The 21,534-nt window shown below is 42.8% G+C and overlaps 2 protein-coding genes across 3 annotated transcripts; one reads left to right on the forward strand and one right to left on the reverse strand.

Annotated features, from left to right (window-relative positions):
- Window positions 1-2,251: 2,251 nt before the first annotated feature.
- Window positions 2,252-7,796, reverse strand: LOC118373384 (mitochondrial ubiquitin ligase activator of nfkb 1-A-like). 2 transcript variants are annotated; one of them, XM_035759495.2, is made up of 6 exons: window positions 7,649-7,796; window positions 6,460-6,636; window positions 6,052-6,139; window positions 5,684-5,804; window positions 5,256-5,487; window positions 2,252-5,064 (listed from the first exon to the last, which is right to left on the reverse strand). In XM_035759495.2, exons 2-6 carry the CDS (start codon window positions 6,574-6,576, stop codon window positions 4,567-4,569), a joined length of 1,056 nt encoding a protein of 351 aa, XP_035615388.2. In that variant the 5' UTR covers window positions 6,577-6,636; window positions 7,649-7,796; the 3' UTR covers window positions 2,252-4,566. The 2 variants fall into 2 exon arrangements, with proteins under 2 accessions (XP_035615388.2, XP_035615389.2); XM_035759496.2 differs by having other exon boundaries at window positions 6,460-6,618; window positions 7,649-7,792.
- Window positions 7,797-7,858: 62 nt separating this feature from the next.
- On the forward strand, window positions 7,859-14,743 carry LOC118373383 (dol-P-Man:Man(5)GlcNAc(2)-PP-Dol alpha-1,3-mannosyltransferase-like). Its single transcript, XM_035759493.2, has 9 exons — window positions 7,859-8,078; window positions 8,615-8,714; window positions 8,903-9,050; window positions 9,435-9,595; window positions 9,949-10,069; window positions 11,433-11,638; window positions 11,841-11,919; window positions 12,124-12,266; window positions 12,411-14,743. The coding sequence occupies exons 1-9, from the start codon at window positions 7,895-7,897 to the stop codon at window positions 12,556-12,558; spliced, it is 1,290 nt and encodes a 429-aa protein (XP_035615386.1). The 5' UTR covers window positions 7,859-7,894; the 3' UTR covers window positions 12,559-14,743.
- Window positions 14,744-21,534: the final 6,791 nt, after the last annotated feature.

The following is a 21,534-nucleotide window of genomic DNA, read 5'->3' on the forward strand; positions in this document are numbered from 1 at the left end:
AATTCCACAAATTAACTTTTTAAGAAGGCACACCTGTTAATTGAAATGCATTCGAGGTGACTACCTCATGAAGCTGGTTGAGATAATGCCGAGATCAAGGCAAAGGGTGGCTACTTTGAAGAATCTCAAATGTGAAATATATTTTGATTTGTTTAACACTTTTTGGGTTACTACATGATTCCATGTGTTTTTTCATAGTTGTGATGTCTTCACTACTTTTATAAAATGTAGAAAATACAAAAAAATAAAGAAAAACCCTGGAATGAGTACAGTAGGCATCCAAATGTTTGACTGTATATATATATATTTAAACAAATATATATATATTCCAAATGTGGTTATCATCACAAATTCCATGTAATCAGATAACTTATACAGTCACTCCTTACAGATGCAATGTTTCATATTAACCAATGAAGGCACAAAGCAAGCAATATTAGTAAGAAAATAAACATCCATCTCTGTACATATGCACACTGACGAGGGGACTGCATTCCCCAGTATCTATAAACACGCATTTACTATTCCAAACAAAACTCTAAGAACAGCTGTTAGCTTCAGAAATACATACTGTATACATTTGACAAACCTCAGATTCTAATTTTGTACATACCATCAGCTACAGATAGGCTCTGTTTAAAGAATGCCAATAACCCTTTTAGTCCAGTATAATAAATAGTTTGTCTAGTAGGTCAAGGGTTGGTCTCCCTCTCTGACAGACTCAATAGAGCTGATTTTGCAGTGTCCTTTGTGAGGGTTTATGGGACTACTGTGTGTTTGTGTCCACAAGTCCTGCTCTGTGTAGCTAGCTGAGGGTGTGTTCGGGTCTAGCCAGCTGAGGGTGTATTAGGGTCTAGCTAGCTGAGGGTGTGTTAGGGTCTAGCTAGCTGAGGGTGTGTTAGGGTCTAGCTAGCTGAGGGTGTGTTCGGGTCTAGCTAGCTGAGGGTGTGTTCGGGTCTAGCTAGCTGAGGGTGTGTTCGGGTCTAGCTAGCTGAGGGTGTGTTAGGGTCTAGCTAGCTGAGGGTGTGTTAGGGTCTAGCTAGCTGAGGGTGTGTTCGGGTCTAGCTAGCTGAGGGTGTGTTAGGGTCTAGCTAGCTGAGGGTGTGTAGCTAGCGGGTCTAGCTAGCTGAGGGTGTGTTAGCTGAGGGGGTCTAGCTAGCTGAGGGTGTGTTCGGGTCTAGCTAGCTGAGGGTGTGTTCGGGTCTAGCTAGCTGAGGGTGTGTTCGGGTCTAGCTAGCTGAGGGTGTGTTCGGGTCTAGCTAGCTGAGGGTGTGTTCGGGTCTAGCTAGCTGAGGGTGTGTTAGGGTCTAGCTAGCTGAGGGTGTGTTAGGGTCTAGCTAGCTGAGGGTGTGTTCGGGTCTAGCTAGCTGAGGGTGTGTTCGGGTCTAGCTAGCTGAGGGTGTGTTAGGGTCCCGCAAACTGAGGGTGTGTTAGGGTCTAGCTAGTCGGGGTGTATTAGGGTCTGGATAATCGGGGTGTGTCAGGGTCTAGCTAGTTGGGGTGTTAGGATCTAACTAGTTAATGGCTAGCTAGTCAGGGTGTGTTAGGTTCTAACTAGTTGGGGTGTGTCAGGGTCTAACTAGTCAGGGTGTAGCTAGTCAGGGTGTGTCAGGGTCTAACTAGTCAGGGTATGTTAGGGTCTAACTAGTCAGGGTGTGTTAGGGTCTAGTTAGGCAGGGTGTGTTAGGGTCTAGCTAGTTAATGTCTAGCTAGTCATGGTGTGTTAGGGTCTAGCTAGCCAGGGTGTGTTAAGGTCGAGCTAGTCAGGGTGTGTTAGGGTCTAACTAGTCAGGGTGTGTTAGGGTCTAACTAGTCCGGGTGTGTTAGGGTCTAACTAGTCAGGGTGTGTTAGGGTCTAACTAGTCAGGGTGTGTTAGGGTCTAACTCTTCAGGGTGTGTTTGCGTTTAACTAGTCGGGTGTGTTAGGCCTCTCAGTTCTCCAGAAGTGTATAATTATGGTGCCCACTGTGTTGACATCACAGCAGTTATCCTTCCATCTTCTCTTTCCCTCCACCTCTCTGTAGAGACAAATCTTCATTAGGCCTTAGTTACAGCCAATCTCCATTCTATCACCTTGTCTTTCTATAGAACAGGTAACAACACCCCCCCCCCAACTTTTCCATCCATCAGAACACATATATATGTCTGTTCTGATGGACCAACGTTTCAGCATCACTGTGCCGTCTTCCTGAAGAAGAAGTGAGGACGAAACATTGGGGATTTACCCAATAAATGACTGGGAGTTTATATGTGGAGTGTGTGACTCTATTTTTTATTCGCCGTTAGTCAGCACCTCCACAGAAGAAACAAAATTCTGGGTGTGCGCCCATGTTCTGATAGAACAAACAACTTTTACAGGCTGCATCACTGCCTGGTATGGCAACCGCAGGGCTCTCCAGAGGGTGGTGCGGTCTGCCCAATGCTTCATCGGGGGAAAACTACCTGCCCTCCAGGACACCTACAGCATCCGATGTCACAGGAAGGCCATAAAGATCATCAAGGACAACAACCACCCGAGCCACTGCCTGTTCACCCCGCTATCATCCAGAAGACGAGGTCAGTACAGGTGCATTAAAGAGACTGAAAAACAGCTTCCATCTCAAGGCCATCAGACTGTTAAATAGCCACCACTAGGCGGCTTCCACCCGGTTACGTAACCCTGCACCTTCGAGGCTGCTGCACCATATACATAGACATGGAATCACTGGCCACTTTAATAATGGAACACTAGACACTTCAATAATGTTTACATATTTTTGCTTTACTCATCTCATATGTACAATTGAAGTCGGAAGTTTAAAGTCATTCAAACTTGTTTTTCAACCACTCCACAAATTTATTGTTAACAAACTATAGTTTTGACAAGTTGGTTAGGATGACACAAGTAATTTTTCCAACAATTGTTTACAGACAAATTATTTCACTTATAATTCACTGTATCACAATTCCAGTGGGTCAGAAGTTTACATAATTCATGAAAATGATGTCATGGCTTTAAAAGCATCTGATTGACTCAAATTATGTCAATTAGCCTATTGGAGGTGTACCTGTGGATGTATTTCAAGGCCTACCTTCAAACTCAGTGCCTCTTTGCTTGATATCATGGGAAAATCTAAAGAAATCAGACAAGACCTCAGAAAATATTTTGTAGACCTCCACAAGTCTGGTTCATCCTTGGGAGCAACTTCCAAACGCCTGAAGGTACCACGTTCATCTGTACAAAAAATAGTACGCAAGTATAAACACCATGGGACCACGCAACCGCCATACCGCTCAGGAAGGAGACGCGTTCTGTCTCCTAGAAATGAACGTACTTTGGTACGAAAAGTGAAAATCAATCCCAGAACAACAGCAAAGGCCCTTGTGAAGATGCTGGAGGAAAAAGGTACAAAAGTATCTATATCCACAGTAAAATGAGTCCTATATCGACATAACCTGAAAGGCCGCTAAGCAAGGAAGAAGCCTCTGCTCCAAAACCGCCATAAAAAAAGCCAGACTACGGTTTGCAACTGCACATGGGGACAAATATCATACTTTTTGGAGAAATGTCCTCTGGTCTGATGAAACAAAAATAGAACTGCTTGGCCATAATGACCATCGTTATGTTTGGAGGAAAAAGGGGGAGGCGTGCAAGCCGAAGAACACCATCCCAACCGTGAAGCACGGGGGTGGCAGCATCATGTTATGGGGGTGCTTTGCTGCAGGAGGGACTGGTGCACTTCACAAAATAGGTTGCATCATGAGTAGGGAAAATTATGTGGATATATTGAAGCAACATCTCAAGACATCAGTCAGGAAGGTAAAGCCTGGTCGCAAATGGGTCTTCCAAATGGACAATTACGCCAAGCATTCTTCCAAAGTTGTGGCAAAATGGATAAGGACAACAAAGTCAAGGTATTGGAGTGGCCATCACAAAGCCCTCAATCCCTTAGAAAATTTGTGGGCAAAACTGAAAAAGCATGTGCGAGCAAGGAGGCCTCCAAACCTGACTCAGTTACACCAGCTCTGTCAGGAGGAATGGGACAAAATTCACCCAACTTATTGTGGGAAGCTTGTGAAAGGCTACCCGAAACATTTGACCCAAGTTAAACAATTTAAAGGCAATGCTACAAAATGCTAATTGAGTGTATGTAAACGTCTGACCCACTGGGAATGTGATGAAAGAAATAAAGGCTGAAATAAATAATTCTTCACATTCTTAAAATAAAGTGGTGAGCCTAACAGACCTAAAACAGGGAATTTCTACTAGGGATTAAATGTCAGGAATTGTGAAAAACCGAGCTTAAATGTTTTTGGCTAAGGTGTATGTAAATTTCCGACTTCAACTGTATTCTATTCTACTGTATTTTAGTCAATGCAACTCCGACGTTGCTCATCCAAATATTTATATATTCCTTAATTCTATTCTTTACTTTTAGATTTGTGTGTATTGTTGTGAATTGTTAGATATTGCTGCACTGTTGGAGCTACGAACACAAGCATTTCGCTATATCCGCAATAACATCTGCTAAACATGTGTATGAGACAAATAACATTTGATTTTGATTTGTTCTCCCTCGCTGGGCTTCATGCCTGGTAGAGGGGCACCACTCTGTTGATGGCCTGCCGGCATATGGGGCAGATGGGCTGAGGCAGGGCCTGGTAGCAGCTGTAGCAGCAGCACACGTGCCCACAGTCCAGTAGCACACAGCTTCGGAGCTGGGTCAGGCAGATCACACAGTCATTCTCCAGGGGCGTGTCCTCCTCCCTAGACCCCTGTTGTGGAGCCCCAGACCCCCCGGCGCCCAGTGTCTCAAACTCCCTCTTCAGACGTTCCTGTTCCCAGCAGACCCTCAAGCTGCGGTAGTAGCGGCAGCCCACCCAGAGGAGGACGGCGGCCCCGGCCAGGGCGAACACAGAGGCCAGGACCCGCCAGACCACCGCCTGGTCTTCCTGCTCCAGCCGCAGGGTCTCAAAGTCTGCTGTGCTTAGGAAGTACTCTGAGCCGTCGGTGGGCGGGCGGAGCTTCAGCACCCGGTCCGTGTCCAGGATGAGCTCGCCTACACCTGTAAGAGTAGCGCCAACCTGGAAATACAGACCGACACAAATTAGTCAGGATTATTCATGTTCTTTGGAGCACTATTTTCAGGGGCAATAGTGGTGACCTCATCCTAAACACAATGGAACGTTTTGGGATGTTATTGTGGAATTTTAGAATTGAAGATGTAACAGGTAATTTATCGGTGGTAAAATGATCAAACCAAACTAAATCTCACCTTGAGCATTTCCTCAGTCTCCAGCTGGCCTTTGGGCTTCTCTCCACTGAGGTACTGTCCGACGATGTCGGTGAAACCGTAGGTGGCCTGGTGGAACTTCTCATGGAGGATCTCCATCTTCAGCTCTGAGGCCTCCAGGGGACACAGCACCCTCACATTGGCCTGGTCCGACCCCACCAGGCTGAAGGGCACAGTATTCACCCTCTGGTGCAGCACGCACTCACTGTCCATCCTACACAGGAAAGGGGGGGCACAGTGAGTAAGGTGTTTTGTGTGGTGATATGATACAGGTTATAATTAGTGATGTATATCTACTGAGACTAAATGTCAGATGCTCCTAGTCATATTACAGTTGATAACAAAATGAGGATACAGATTAAACTAGTCTTTCACATGATATTTGGAGTGTCAGTCAAGAGTGTTTCTACCAGGTGTGGGCCAGGCTGTTCCACACCAGCTTGTGTTCCCTCAGCATGAGTTTCTGCACTACCCCTACGCTGCCTTCCTGGTACTGACTCTTTAGAGGCTCCCCCACAGGCTGTACTGCTCCTATACACACACACACACACACACACACACACACACACACACACACACACACACACACACACACACACACACACACACACACACACACACACACACACACACACACACACACACACACACACAATGGGTAGAGCCATTAATTACACTAACTACGTAGGTGAGAGAGAATAGGTTTCACTCAATATCATAATAATATGATCATAGTGATACATTCAGAAATGTTACCCATTCACACAAATAACTTTACCTTCGATGACAACATACTGCAGACACTTTCCCGGTGTCACATTCAAAAGGTCTGCCAGTTTCCCATCCAAATTAATGTGGGGTGCCTCCTGAAACAACAAGCAAAAAGAAAAGCCTGTCATTCCTATGAAAATTATCATGTCTCCTAAAATAATCATGGTTTTGCACTCTGTTTACAATGTTATTCAATCCGGATTGTGGAAGATTCTTGTTATAGCGCAATTGAAATTTAAAGGTAATTTCCTTTTGAGCCGACATATGCAGCGTGTAGCCTACCGTGAATACAGTCTCTGCGAACGCTGAAACATTGCCTTTAAAAGATTTGATTGTGCTTTAGCGTGGATCTTCAGCGATACGGATTGAATCTAGGCCGTAGTCTGAAGGAATAGAAAAAGGGCAGGCTACTAACATTGAGCTTGTCCACCGATTTCCTCTTTTTCCTGTAGATGTAGAAGAAGAGGCCTGATATGGCCAAGCTGGTGCCTAGACACAGCCCCTCCACCGTCCTCACTGGAAACTCCTCCATCCCCCCAACACACGGTCTCTTCTCACCTCCGTTGTAATAGGGCTACAGTACAGAAACAGACTGCCAAACATGTGATGTAATATGAAGGAGGTTCTTTAGCATGAATGCAAGATGCCCACGCATCACTCTGACAAGCTGCAATTAAATCCGCAGCTGCCGGATTCTCTTTGAGATTTTCAGTGAAATGCTTGAAAATGTCTATAATTTTCTGTATGACATCAAAGTGGCACAAGGCTGGTTGCTATTTCTGTTCAGCACTTTGACAGTAAACTGAATTAGGCTACTCAGAATACAAAGAGTCACAAAATGTTGGGTTATTCACATGTGATTGGGTTATATAACCCAAACTTTACAGTCTAAGAAACTTGATCTCAAACAATTCTAGTATTACACTGATTCAGTCACATAAATTATGACTATTTACTTATTCACTGCCTTCACCCACAAGCACAACAAAGTTGAAAATAGTTTTATTTCATTGATGATTTACAAAATCGATAGGTGGCATTTTTTAGATGTTTTTTTTTATATAAAAGGGGTAACGTTACCTATCTCTTTCTAGATGTTTTATGTAATATGATGACAGTGTTTGAATTCAAATACCAATTACTGTCTTAGGTGATTAGCTAATACAATTATAGGGTTGACCATGTTATTTTGGGCCAAGCGAACTAATTAGAACAACCGGTAGTTTAAATACATATGAACCAGTAAAGCCATTTCTCTGATGCAACGTTAGCCGATACAGATCTACATGTAACGAAATATCTCGTTGAACATTGACATTATGCTATCTAATATAGCTAGCTACTTATAAATAATAAAAGTACAAATTAAAGTTGATGGCTGGCTCACTGAGAGGCTAGAAATAAACATTACACAGTTGGTTAGCAAATGTTTAGTTAGCTGGAAAACCTGCCATTGACCTTTAAAACATCTTATTTGATTAGTCATAAATGTGGTCTATGTCCGCAAAAGTCAGACCATAACATGACAATAGTATTTGTGCACTCTTCTGCAACGGTCAATACGTCAAATTGAACTTAATCAATCAGTATTGTCATTTTTTTACCTTTGAAACCGCTCAAGTTATCATCCCCGGAAGAATGGCTATTTTTGTTTTGGTCATATGACATGTACCACTTCCTTGAAGCCACCATGCATCTTCGGGTGAAGCTTTCCTGAATCATGTGACGGGGTACTTATAAGTCCCGTCACATATTGTCAGTTATTATTTCTTTTTTTTTTACATAAAAAAAAAGCATATTTGGTACTGTCTTTGGTCGAGTTGTGGTGACACGTAGCTAGCTGCGTCGAAATGGCAGGAGGTGTGTGGAAAAAGTCGTCCCCTGGTCCACGGTCTAGAGTGTGGGCGCCACTTCGTACACTATGGCAGGAGAAACATTTGATCGTATTCAAGGCAGAGTACACAATACTGGTCGCCTCTGTTCTGTGGTTCCTGGAGATCGGAATAAACATATGGGTCATCCAAAAAGTAGCATGTAAGTATGAGTAGCATGCTAGCAGTTTAGCCAGTTAGCTTGCCCCTGCATGTAAGTACTAGTAGCATGCTAGCAGTTTAGCCAGTTAGCTTGCCCCTGCATTGTAATGAACGTAGCTCGCTAGCTAACAGCTAGTGTTTGCCAGCTAGCCTCTGTAGTGCAACTTGTTAAAGTGAATTTACAGCCACAGCGTGATTACGTTCCCTTCCTAGTGATGATGTTGCCTAGTATGACTGAAATATGTTTTCAAAAGTTGTGCCAATTTCTGTTGCCAGCACAAGAATGGGTAAGATCGATAACCAAGGAATTTGAAAGCAACAATGGTAGTTTGTTAATCTAGTCTACTGAACTTTTGACACAGTTCCTGCAGTTTCCCTCTTTTTTATAATGTTTTTCTTAGCGGTAACGTCAGTTGCTGCTGATTGTTCTGTCACCTGATTCTTTAGGTACCTTCCACAACCCCGTTTGTTTAATGCATATTTCCAAGTTATTGCAAATGCCACCTGTCACTCATTGGTGAATGTCTTCTCATGCAGACACAGAGATCGACTGGCAGGCGTATATGGATGAGGTAGAGGGAGTCATCAACGGCACCTACGACTACACCCAGCTCAAAGGAGGCACAGGCCCGCTGGTGTAAGTTCCACTAACCTATTTGTGCTGGCACTTTATAAGTTAAGGATCCAGGACCAGGATTGGCCTTAATCACTGAACCCCATGACAAATTATTACAACTGAGTGTGTGTTTGTGTACCTGTAGTGTGACATTTCTTAACGTGAACTAAATCAGTCTTGAAACTCACTCCCGGAAACTACCATTCCAGATACCCAGCAGGATTTGTGTACACCTTCACAGCGCTGTATTACATCACCAACCACGGGGTGAATATTCGCCTGGCCCAGTACCTGTTTGCTATTTTCTACCTGCTCACCCTGCTGCTCGTCTTCAGGATCTACCACCGCACCCAGAAGGTCAGCGAGGTCTAAATAGTTACCCAGAGAAGAGTCTTTATCTACAATTTGCTCTCTCAATATTAGAGTATCAAGTCCCAACTTAATTATGTTACTTTAATCAGTTTGAACTGGAATAGTCAGTTTCTTATGACAAATCTCTGCATGAGAAAATCCTGCACTGTAAAAGGCTATTCACTTTTCTTAAGATGCCTGCCTGTCTGTTTGTCTGCCCTCTCCAGAATCCTCATTCACAAAACATTCTGAAGTTATTTTCTTGGAAAATCATTAAATCTTAAGATATTGTTGAAAAATTGCACTTACAAACTATCTTATGAACTTATTTTTATTTTCTTAAGAAGCTTAAGTTTTTGCGTAAGAAGTGTTTTGTGAATCTGGGCCCAGGTTCCTCCCTACGTATTCTTCTTTGTGTGCTGTGCCTCCTACCGGATCCACTCCATCTTCGTCCTGCGTCTTTTCAACGACCCTGTAGCCATGATGATGTTGTTTGGGGCTGTCAATCTGTTCCTGGATGGCCGCTGGTCTCTGGGCTGTGGCCTCTACAGGCAAGTATGAACCCTGGTCCTGGACAACTGGAGTTATCTCTGCTTAGTTCCACCTGGATCAGATCAGTTCAAGTTTAGCTTGGTTCAGTTCAGTGTGGGCAAATATGGCTGCGTTTTATAGAGGCAACCCAATTCTGATCTTTCTTTCACTAATTGATCTTTTGCCCAGTCAGATCTTTTGCCAACAATAGGGCAAAAGATCAGAATTTGGCTGCCTGTGTAAATGCAGGCTATGGGACACAATAGAACTCTCAATTTAGATTGGCAGAACTGAGTTGCCCAACTCAACATCTATGGCTACGTTGTCCCGTCACATGGTGAATGACAACTTCCTCTCCCTTTGTTGTGGACAGTTTAGCAGTGTCTGTGAAGATGAACGTGCTCTTGTTTGCCCCGGGCCTCCTCTTCCTCCTGCTGTCTGAGTTTGGCCTGATGAGGGCCATACCCAAGCTCTCTCTCTGTGCTGCCATCCAGGTTAGGACCTCCTTCATCTGATTTAACTGTTACATTTAGATTTTAGACACGGATGCATGTCGTAGCATTGACTATCTTTAAATGACTATATATTATCAAATCAATTCTTTGTGTAATTATTCCGTAATTCAACGAATCACGGAATAGGAATTAACTAGGAAGTTGGGGCACCATGGTAAAAGGTTGTTTATAGAGTGTCAATTTCCCAAATATATAACTCTTCAGATATTTTCATACCTTATTGATTAGTCACTTATTAATGTATTATTACCTCATCAGTCTCATTCCTGAATGTAGCAAACCCTTGGATATCTGCACGAACCCTAACATAGATCATGAATAAGCGATATAGAAATTGGCTTAATTATTAATTACTAAGTAACTTACTCACAGAATTACATAAACACACACACACATATAGGTCATACATTGGTTACTGACATGATAGAAAAGTCCCTAGTGGGCTGATATGACGGCTTTGTAGACAAAGGAAAGGGGTGGGGACAGTTCGAGAGTGGATCAGAGGATTCACTGTAATACAGTGGAGAACTACGCTCATGAAATGCTAATTCTTCTAACATGAACAGCCGCTTATTCAAAAATAAATTGCAATTGACATATTTCCGAGTGTATGCCTTTGCTGTCCCTCTCTGCGATCGCCGGTCCGTCTGATGGATAGTCGACAGGAAGCCTCTGGTTTGTCCACCAGAGATCAAAGTCTGTCGGAGTTGTAGGTTGTTATAATGGGTACTTCAGAGTACCATTTGGAAATGTTCGTAGATCGGATGCGTTTACCAGACTAAAGTATTTAAACAGCTGCAGCCTGAATAATTGGTCTTTTAGTTTGTAGATTTCTTCACCATTTCAACATGTAACGACAGCTCCTTGTTTTCTGATCTTGTCCTCTGGTAGAGTTGTGGTTTAAATCACTTCACACACCAGTGTCACCTGGCATGTTTTGGTCTCTAGAGTGATAGCCATTCCAACGTGGGGACCTTGTCCCTGTGTTCTCTTGACTATAGTTTGTAGATTTCTTAACCATTCGAGGCGGCTGGCTTACCGTAGATCTCTTTGGCAGAGTTGCCAACCATTTCAACATGTAGCTACCGCTTCATGTTTTCTAATCTAATGTACATTTGGTTGGAAGTGGCTTTTATACTAGAGTAGAAAAGGGGGCGTTCCATGATGTAATGTCTGGGCTCACGGTATACACCCAAAAGGGCCACGTCGTGACATGTTTCTTGTCTCCAGAGTTCCATCCCATCTCCACGTTGTGAGGACAATCAGGTTTTTCCTAATCTATTTCCATTCTGTTCATTGTCCATCTTTACTCCACCTCCCCTCACTTCTCTCCCTATCACAGATATTGTTGGGCCTACCCTTCCTGATGGAGAATCCCATTGGCTATATGACCCGGGCCTTTGACTTGGGTCGTCAGTTTATGTTCAAGTGGACAGTGAACTGGCGCTTCCTGCCTGAGTGGCTTTTCCTAAGTCGCTACTTCCATCTGGTGCTCCTGGCTGCCCACCTGCTAGCCCTGCTACTGTTTACCCTGCGCCACTGGAAGAGGTGAGAGATGTGGCTACTGAGGTTATCACTAGGATTAGATATTTTCATGGTCAGGATGAAATTATTGGCCACTAGTGTAGCCTAAAATGAACCACACAGCCTAACTGACAAGCACACCAATGCTTGAGTCTGGCTATCTCTGCTTTTTGTTGTTACTGGACATGCTTTCTGATTTTATTAAACCAACTCATTTTCCCCTCAGGCCTGGAGAGAGCATCATGGATCTGCTGAAGGAGCCAGGCAAGCGAGTCAACCCTGCCCAGAAACTCACCTCGGATCATGTCCTTTCCTCAGTCTGTGTCTCTGGAGCCATGAGTAGAAATACTGTGCCATTGTGGTGTTTTCTATATCTCTAACTCTTTATCTTATTAGGTCTGTCTCTATGGCCATAAAGTGCCAGGGTCTAGTATATCACTAAAGAGGGCTATTGGTGGGTTAAAGTGTTCCAAGAGCCAATTATATTAGACCTTAATAGCCGATCACAGATGGTGCTGATCCTCTTCACGTCTAACTTCATCGGCATGTGCTTCAGCCGCTCGCTGCACTACCAGTTCTACGTTTGGTACTTCCACACCCTACCTTTCCTTCTCTGGAGCGGAGGAGTCAAGAAGCTGGCTCACCTACTCAGGTAAGAGGGGACGGGACATACCTTTGGCTACAATGTTGGGAGCAGAATTAGGAACCATAAAATATGAGCCTAGATGGGTCAAAATACCTTTTATTGTCACTGTGTGTTCTTCTGTTATGTCTAACGTGGTGTTTCTGTGGACAGGGTTTTGATCCTCGGCCTGGTGGAGCTGTCGTGGAACACCTACCCTTCTACTACACACAGTTCAGCAGCCCTCCATGTCTGCCATCTCATCATGCTGCTCTCCCTGTGGTTCGCCCCCCGGGTAGAGGAGAAGACCAAGAGCAAGTGAGCTTTTCCCCTAGGAGACCCTCCTGTCGTAGGGGTCTGGTCGACCATCTCCACCCTGCTCTCACCCCAGGCTGCTTCTCACCCTTCACCACGTCTTTCTCATCTCGCTGTAGCTCTGTGCTAATGTATAGCGTAACGTACAGGTGGGAGAAGGTACAGCGTGAGACTGCATGTGGAAGGTTCGTGGGGTGGGAGGAGGCCCGAAAACAATTAGGATTCTCAGGTTAAAGAATTAAATCTAATATAGGTTGGGGTCTCGTTGTGAGGAGAAATGCTGAATGCTTTGCTGTATTGTCGATAAGACATCTTAAGTAAGGGTCTCTTACTTTCAGTATGCATTTTTTATGATTTGTCCTGTTAAGTATTATCACTGGTCTTGGTGATAGTAGAGAACAGTCAAACTGTTAGTACAGTAGTTCCTCATCCTGGCAATCAGCTGGTCTGAACTTCTTGTTACTGGACTATTTGTTGATGTAAGCTCAGTTGGTAGAGCATAGTGCTTGCAATGCCAAGATAGTCGGTTCGATTCCAGAGACCACCCATGTGTAAAAAATATATTTTTAAATGTATGCATGACTCAGTTCTTTTGGATGAAAGCATCTGCTAAATGGCATATTATATTGAAGATGGTTTCTGTTTTTTTTTTAATGAAGCTTAAATTGAACTGCAATAAGCTTTTGGTACCACCCATTGGGCACAATAGGAATGACGTAGCCTAGCTACCACAAGGCTTACTATAGGCTAATACATAATAAATGGCATTTCATATAACAATATGACCATGCAAAACTAAGCTGTTGACAATCAAGGTTCTGTCGATTTGTTAAAACAAAATTCTAATAGATTGGTTTTCAGTGTGGTGTGCAGTAGACTAATAGAAGGCCGGTTTCCTGCACCTAGATTACGCCTCTACCCCTTGTCAACACGCACTGATGTTATTTTAGTCTAAGAATAGAGGTAGTTCAGCGAGCTAATGTTGATATTTTGGTGAACTGTGCCTTTTAATATGAATACCGAACTGTACCTTTTAATATGAATACCGAACTGTGCCTTTTAATATGAATACCGAACTGTACTTTTTAATATGAATACCGAACTGTACCTTTTAAGTATGAACTCTTTTAATGTGCTGCCATAGATTATGTGTAGCGGAGTTTAATGTTCATATTTGTTTGCTGATATACAGTATACATACACTTAGGTTGGAGTCATTAACTCGTTTTTCAACCACTCCACAAATTTCTTGTTAACAAACTCAGGACATCTACTTTGTGCATGACACAAGTAATTTGTCCAACAATTGCTTACAGACAGATCTGTACAAACAATACTACGCAAGTATAAATACCATGGGACCACGCAGCCGTTATACCGCTCAGGAAGGAGACAAATTCTGTCTCCTAGAGATGAACATACTTTGGTGCGAAAAGTGCAAATCAATCGCAGAACAACAGCAAAGGCCCCTGTGAAGTTGCTGGAGGAAACAGGTACAAAAGTATCTATATCCAGTAAAACTAGTCCTATATCGACATGACCTGAAAGGCTGCTCAGCAAGGAAGAAGCCACTGCTCCAAAACCGCCATTAAAAAGCCAGACTACGGTTTGCAACTGTACATGGGGACAAAGATTGTACTTTTTTGAGAAATGTCCTCTGGTCTGATGAAATAACAATATAACTGTTTGGCCATAATGACCATCGTTATGTTTGGAGGAAAAAGGGGGAGTCTTGCAACCTGTTTGAACACCATCCCAGCCTTGAAGCACGGGGGTGGCAGCATCATGTTGTGGGGTGCTTTTCTGCAGGAGGGACTGGTGCACTTCACAAAATAGATGGCTTCATGAGGAGGGAAATGTTGTGGATATATTGAAGCAACATCTCAAGACATCAGCCAGGAAGTTAATGCTTAGTTGAAAATGGCTCTTCCAAATGTCAAATCTTCCGAAGTTGTGGCAAAATAGCTTAAGGTCAACAAAGTGAAGATATCGGAGTGGCCATCACAAAGCTCTGTCAGGAGGAATGGGCCAAAATTCACCCAATTTATTGTGGGAAGCTTGTGGAAGGCTACCCAAAACGTTTGACCCAAGTTAAATATTTTAAAGACAATGCTACCAAATACTAATTGTGTGTATGTAAACTTCTGACCCACTGGGAATGTGATGAAAGAAATAAAAGCTGAAATAAATCATTCTCTCTACTACTATTCTGACATTTCACATTCTTAAAATAAAGTGGTGATCCTAACTGACCTAAGACAGGGAATTTTTACTAGGATTATATGTCAGGAATTGGTCAAAACTGAGTTGAAATGTATTTGGCCAAGGTGTATGTAAACTTCCGACCTCAACTGTATGTTAAGGTTTGTGTTACAGAGATTGGAGATTTATTCTGTTGATAAAGAGAAAATAAAATGTGTAAAGAAATGAGAATTGAATGTATTTCAGTCAGTCATTTGATTCTACACTTTAATGCAAGTTAGACATACTGCCTAGTTAATAGGTCATTCAGCTCAGATTTATTTGAGCAGTAACTCAAACTCAAATAAAAGTAAAACTTCAGAGATGATTTATCTAATTCAATGGCTTTAAAATGATCTTTTAACTGGTAAATATGGCATTAGATTCGTAGACAGGGCACAGAGGCATTAGTAACAGACACCAGAGCTGTAAATATCATTTTTCAACCGAACCTAACTAAAAATGTCCCACCAAAGTTATGGTAGGTGGGAATCCCACCCAAATGTGGTGAAAGTATGGTAGGAATAGTCACTACCATCACTTCACATGTGGTGAAAGTAGTTCCACAGATTGTGGAGGTTTTACAACATGGTGACTGTATCTGGTGACATGTTTCTATTGATTAATAGTCACTACCATCACTTCACATGTGGTGAAAGTAGTTCCACAGATTGTGGAGGTTTTAACATGGTGACTGTATGTGGTGACATGTTTCTATTGATTAATAGTCACTACCATCACTTCACATGTGGTGAAAGTAGTTCCACAGATTGTGGAGGTTTTAACATGGTGACTGTATGTGGTGACATGTTGGGATTGTAGCAGAGCTATCTAGGACCTAAAAAGTTATTTGGCTGTACCTGTAGGTGAACCCTTTGAAGGACCCTTTTTGGTTCCATGGAGATCCCTCTCCACAACAGGTGCTACAAAAGGGGTCTACCTGGAACCAAAAAGGGTTGTCCTATAGGGACAGCCAAAGAACCCTTTTTTTTCAAAGGGTATAGATGAACAACAACATTATGAATGTGCATATGGAGTGATGGAGTGGTCCAAGTGGTTGAAGGGTTCGATTGAACATTTAGCCAATGTAATGGCACATACTGCTGTCACAAGAATTCCGGCTGCAGGGGGAGGCAGGAGTTTCCCAGACAGGGACGATACAACAAAACAAAATGGCTATTACAAGAACTGAAGTTAATTATTGTAAGTAAATGTGTTCCCTGTCAGGTATTTTAAATGTCTGTAATGTCTACTTGTTAAAACTCTTCTTGATAAATATTTGTATTGTAGGTTTATGACAGACTGTAATTCTACTGTGTTGTAGGTTTATGACAGACTGTAGTTCTACTGTGTTGTAGGTTTATGACAGACTGTAATTCTACTGTGTTGTAGGTTTATGACAGACTAGGTTTATGACAGACTGTAGTTCTACTGTGTTGTGTTGTAGGTTTATGAGGTTTATGACAGACTGTAGTTCTACTGTGTTGTAGGTTTATGACAGACTGTAGTTCTACTGTGTTGTAGGTTTATGACAGACTGTAGTTCTACTGTGTTGTAGGTTTATGACAGACTGTAGTTCTACTGTGTTGTAGGTTTATGACAGACTGTAGTTCTACTGTGTTGTAGGTTTATGACAGACTGTAGTTCTACTGTGTTGTAGGTTTATGACAGACTGTAGTTCTACTGTGTTGTAGGTTTATGACAGACTGTAGTTCTACTGTGTTGTAGGTTTATGACAGACTGTAGTTCTACTGTGTTGTAGGTTTATGACAGACTGTGTTGTAGGTTTACCTGTGGAGTTGAAGGTGTCCTCACTGTCTGCTGGAGGGGCGTCGGCCAAGTCCCACAGAGTGGGCTCTCTGTCTAAGACTGCCTTACTGGGAGCTCTGCCGGTTCCCCAAATGCACCACTACACCTGGCTGCTATCCAAAACCATACCCCTCTGAGCCTTGTTCCTCTCTTAAGGGCTCCATTTAATCCATATCGTGTATGTATGTACAGTCATTACAGTAGATCCAGCCTTTGCCTGACAGGTCTTAGGGGTCTGTTCAACCCACATCGTGGAAGTTCATTGTTACAGAGTGACTGAAAGTTAAAGGCAATGTTCCCACGTTAGCGGAGTCTTTCTTCATGGTAAACGCTACATATGTCCTTTCAATCGGAAACTGCAACCCAATATTTAACTCTTCAGCGGTACAGATTGAGTAGAGCCTCATGTTTCTTCCTAGGTTCCTCCTGCCTTCAAGGGACCTTTTTCTAGCCTCTGCGTCAGCATTGCTGTGATCCTCACGCATACTACTGTGTATTTCCCCATTTGTTCACCCAAGTTAATGATTTACATTCCCCACTAGGGGGCAGTGATGCCACTTCTCTCACCTTGGGCTACAGTCTCTCCTCACCCAAGAACTCTTGTTCCACCTGTCACCTTGGCAACGCCCTGTAGGAGCGTCTTGCAGGCTTGGGGGCCCAGGCCAAGACCAAAGAAGCTGGTATAATAACAAAATAACCTCTTATTCACTTAATACAGAGACAGAGGCAGTCTTTAAAGGAAAGAGAGGATACCTAGTCAGTTCTACAACTGTATGCATTCATTCTGAAATGTGTTTTCTGCATTTCACCCAACTGTGTCCTTCCGTATCTAAGCTGGAATTAACCTGAGGAGTTAACCTGAGTTAGTAACTACACACCGCAATAAAAAGCTATTTAACTAATTGAATTGTTGCCAGGGCCACAGGCAAGACTAATTGAAAAAGCCAATTGACAGACAGTGCGTTGTCTTCTCAGAATGCAGCTACCTCTGTCTGGCAGGGACAGACAGACTTTGTCCCCGGTTCACCCACCCACACACGTTATTACCACAATAACGATGGTTGAATCTACAGTATCAGTTTTCATCAATAGTAGGTTGTAAATGCTAAATGTTCACAATTCTACTGATGTCATTCTACCAGCTGCCATCAGGCAGTACCCTACCTGGCAGCACAGGTGTTCCTGCGGACCAGCTTCAGCACCCTGAATGTATTCACAGGCCTGGGTCAGGGTCACATGGAGAGAGGGGAGGGACAGAAGGGTTACTGCCTATTGGTTAATATTGAAGGACACATTATATATATATTCCCCCGTAGAATAAATTAAACAGACATAATCCTATATTAATGACGTTAGAATGTAATCCAGCCCTGTCCAACCAGGAATACAAACCTAAAGCCCATAGCACCTGCACCTGCCCAAAACCAAATCACAAAGTGGACACATCCATTTTAACATGTGAAGAGAGCAAAAAAGTTGAAAAAAGTTCATCTTGTCTTTCATGTCATAAATAATCATTGGTTCCTGCCTGTGCTTGGTAAAGATATGAGGGGAGGCAACATGACCCCTTCCTCAGGACCATCTGTCAGAACGGCCAGAATATGTTCTAGAAGTTATTAAGACAGGAGCGTGTGCCAGAGACATGCAGGAACAAACCCTATGACCTATGCATATGTAACGTGTTTAACGTGTCTGCATCTCAATAGTCTAAAGGGGCGTTATCACCTTGTCTTCTTTTCTCAGTCTACACTGCCTTTTAACCACTGAAGGAGAGGAGACAAGGAGAGGAAGAACCGTTTAAGATGCATCCCATCGGTTTTTGGCCTGTACTTATTTTGTTATTTGCACTATCCTTCCCCCAGTTTATAAAAAGGATCCATTAAGTAAAATATTAGATGTTTCTAATTCGTCTTAAAGATGAAGAGAAGATACATTATTTCATGTTAAATGTGGTGATTTTGTAATTGTATGTTGATATAATTAATGAGATGTTTAACAATGACCGGCTCCAGTCCTACACAGACAAGATGTTTACAATGACCAGCTCCAGTCCTTCACAGACAAGATGTTTACAATGACCAGCTCCAGTCCTGCACAGACAAGATGTTTACAATGACCGGCTCCAGTCCTGCACAGACAAGATGTTTAACAATGACCCGCTCCAGTCCTTCACAGACAAGATGTTTAACAATGACCGGCTCCAGTTCTTCACAGACAAGATGTTTAACAATGACCGGCTCCAGTCCTTCACAGACAAGATGTTTACAATGACCGGCTCCAGTCCTGCACAGACAAGATGTTTAACAATGACCGGCTCCAGTCCTGCACAGACAAGATGGTTTACAATGACCGGCTCCAGTCCTGCACAGACAAGATGTTTACAATGACCGGCTCCAGTCCTGCACAGACAAGATGTTTAACAATGACCGGCTCCAGTCCTGCACAGACAAGATGTTTAACAATGACCTGCTCCAGTCCTTCACAGACAAGATGTTTAACAATGACCGGCTCCAGTCCTTCACAGACAAGATGTTTACAATGACCGGCTCCAGTCCTGCACAGACAAGATGTTTACAATGACCGGCTCCAGTCCTGCACAGACAAGATGGTTTACAATGACCGGCTCCAGTCCTGCACAGACAAGATGTTTAACAATGACCGGCTCCAGTCCTGCACAATGGGAGACAATGGTTTCATAACCACACACAATAACTGGGTGTTATTCAACAGGATTGTTGTGAAGGTTCTCATTGTGACGTGATTGTTTATGGAGTGTTGTGTTTATGGAGTGTTGTGTTTATGGAGTGTTGTGTTTATGGAGTGTTGTGTTTATGGAGTGTTGTGTTTATGGAGTGTTGTGTTTATGGAGTATTGTGTTTATGGAGTATTGTGTTTATGGAGTGTTGTGTTTATGGAGTGTTGTGTTTATGGAGTGTTGTGTTTATGGAGTATTGTGTTTATGGAGTGTTGTGTTTATGGAGTATTGTGTTTATGGAGTGTTGTGTTTATGGAGTGTTGTGTTTATGGAGTGTTGTGTTTATGGAGTGTTGTGTTTATGGAGTGTTGTGTTTATGGAGTGTTGTGTTTATGGAGTGTTGTGTTTATGGAGTATTGTGTTTATGGAGTGTTGTGTTTATGGAGTGTTGTGTTTATGGAGTGTTGTGTTTATGGAGTATTGTGTTTATGGAGTGTTGTGTTTATGGAGTGTTGTCTTTATGGAGTATTGTGTTTATGGAGTATTGTGTTTATGGAGTGTTGTGTTTATGGAGTGTTGTGTTTATGGAGTGTTGTGTTTATGGAGTATTGTGTTTATGGAGTGTTGTGTTTATGGAGTGTTGTGTTTATGGAGTATTGTGTTTATGGAGTGTTGTGTTTATGGAGTATTGTGTTTATGGAGTATTGTGTTTATGGAGTGTTGTGTTTATGGAGTGTTGTGTTTATGGAGTGTTGTGTTTATGGAGTATTGTGTTTATGGAGTGTTGTGTTTATGGAGTATTGTGTTTATGGAGTATTGTGTTTATGGAGTGTTGTGTTTATGGAGTGTTGTGTTTATGGAGTATTGTGTTTATGGAGTGTTGTGTTTATGGAGTATTGTGTTTATGGAGTGTTGTGTTTATGGAGTGTTGTGTTTATGGAGTGTTGTGTTTATGGAGTGTTGTGTTTATGGAGTGTTGTGTTTATGGAGTATTGTGTTTATGGAGTGTTGTGTTTATGGAGTATTGTGTTTATGGAGTGTTGTGTTTATGGAGTGTTGTGTTTATGGAGTGTTGTGTTTATGGAGTGTTGTGTTTATGGAGTATTGTGTTTATGGAGTATTGTGTTTATGGAGTATTGTGTATATGGAGTATTGTGTTTATGGAGTATTGTCTACTTTGTTTATGTCACCAACTCACGCAGCCCCCAGTCCAGGAGTTACACTACCCAACGTCCCTGCCTTCCAGACACACACAAACACGGATTCCAAACACAATTCTCAAAATGTTGGGGTCCTTGTCTCATTGGAGATATGGACTGGCTAAAGCAAATCCTGTTGATGTTTTCTGCAATGTATTTCCTGTGGCAGTGAGATGTACGTACTGCTGGACTGGCCAAGTAGAGGGGATGGCCCTTGTTGCATGTCTGTGGCTTTCCTCCAAAACCTCTCCATACCATATGCTTTAACAGTACAGTAATGCACTTTCAGGGTTCCTAGAGATTTGCGGTTTGAATTTTAAGCGTGTGACTATGTGGGTGGCTAGACTTACGGCTTGATGAAATATTCTCATATCTTTCAGGTCTACAGCAGCAGATTGTTGTCACAGCAACAAGAGGAGAGCCAGGGGTGAGATGCCTGAAAACCACCTGTTGTTTGTTTGTCTGTCCTCTCTCAGTATTTCTCACTCTTCATCCTCTGACAGCATTCCTCTCCCTTGTTTGTTGGTCCAGCACTGTAGTCAACACCACTGGCACTAGCAAAAGAGGAGCAGTACTGAGTGATAGACTGGCAAAGAGGAGCGATACTGAGTGATATACTGGCAAAAGAGGAGCAGTACTGAGTGATAGACTGCCAAAGAGGAGCGATACTGATTTATAGACTGGCAAAGAGGAGCGATACTGATTTATAGACTGGCAAAGAGGAGCGATACTGAGTTATAGACTGGCAAAGAGGAGCGATACTGAGTGATATACTGGCAAAAGAGGAGTGATACTGAGTGATAGACTGGCAAAGAGGAGCGATACTGAGTTATAGACTGGCAAAAGAGGAGTGATACTGAGTGATAGACTGGCAAAGAGGAGCGATACTGAGTTATAGACTGGCAAAGAGGAGCGATACTGAGTGATAGACTAGCAAAAGAGGAGCCGTACTGAGTGATAGACTGGCAAAGAGGAGCGATACTGAGTGATATACTGGCAAAAGAGGAGCAGTACTGAGTGATAGACTGGCAAAGAGGAG

Source organism: Oncorhynchus keta, chromosome 23, assembly GCF_023373465.1.
Source record: "Oncorhynchus keta strain PuntledgeMale-10-30-2019 chromosome 23, Oket_V2, whole genome shotgun sequence".
NCBI lineage: Eukaryota > Metazoa > Chordata > Actinopteri > Salmoniformes > Salmonidae > Oncorhynchus > Oncorhynchus keta.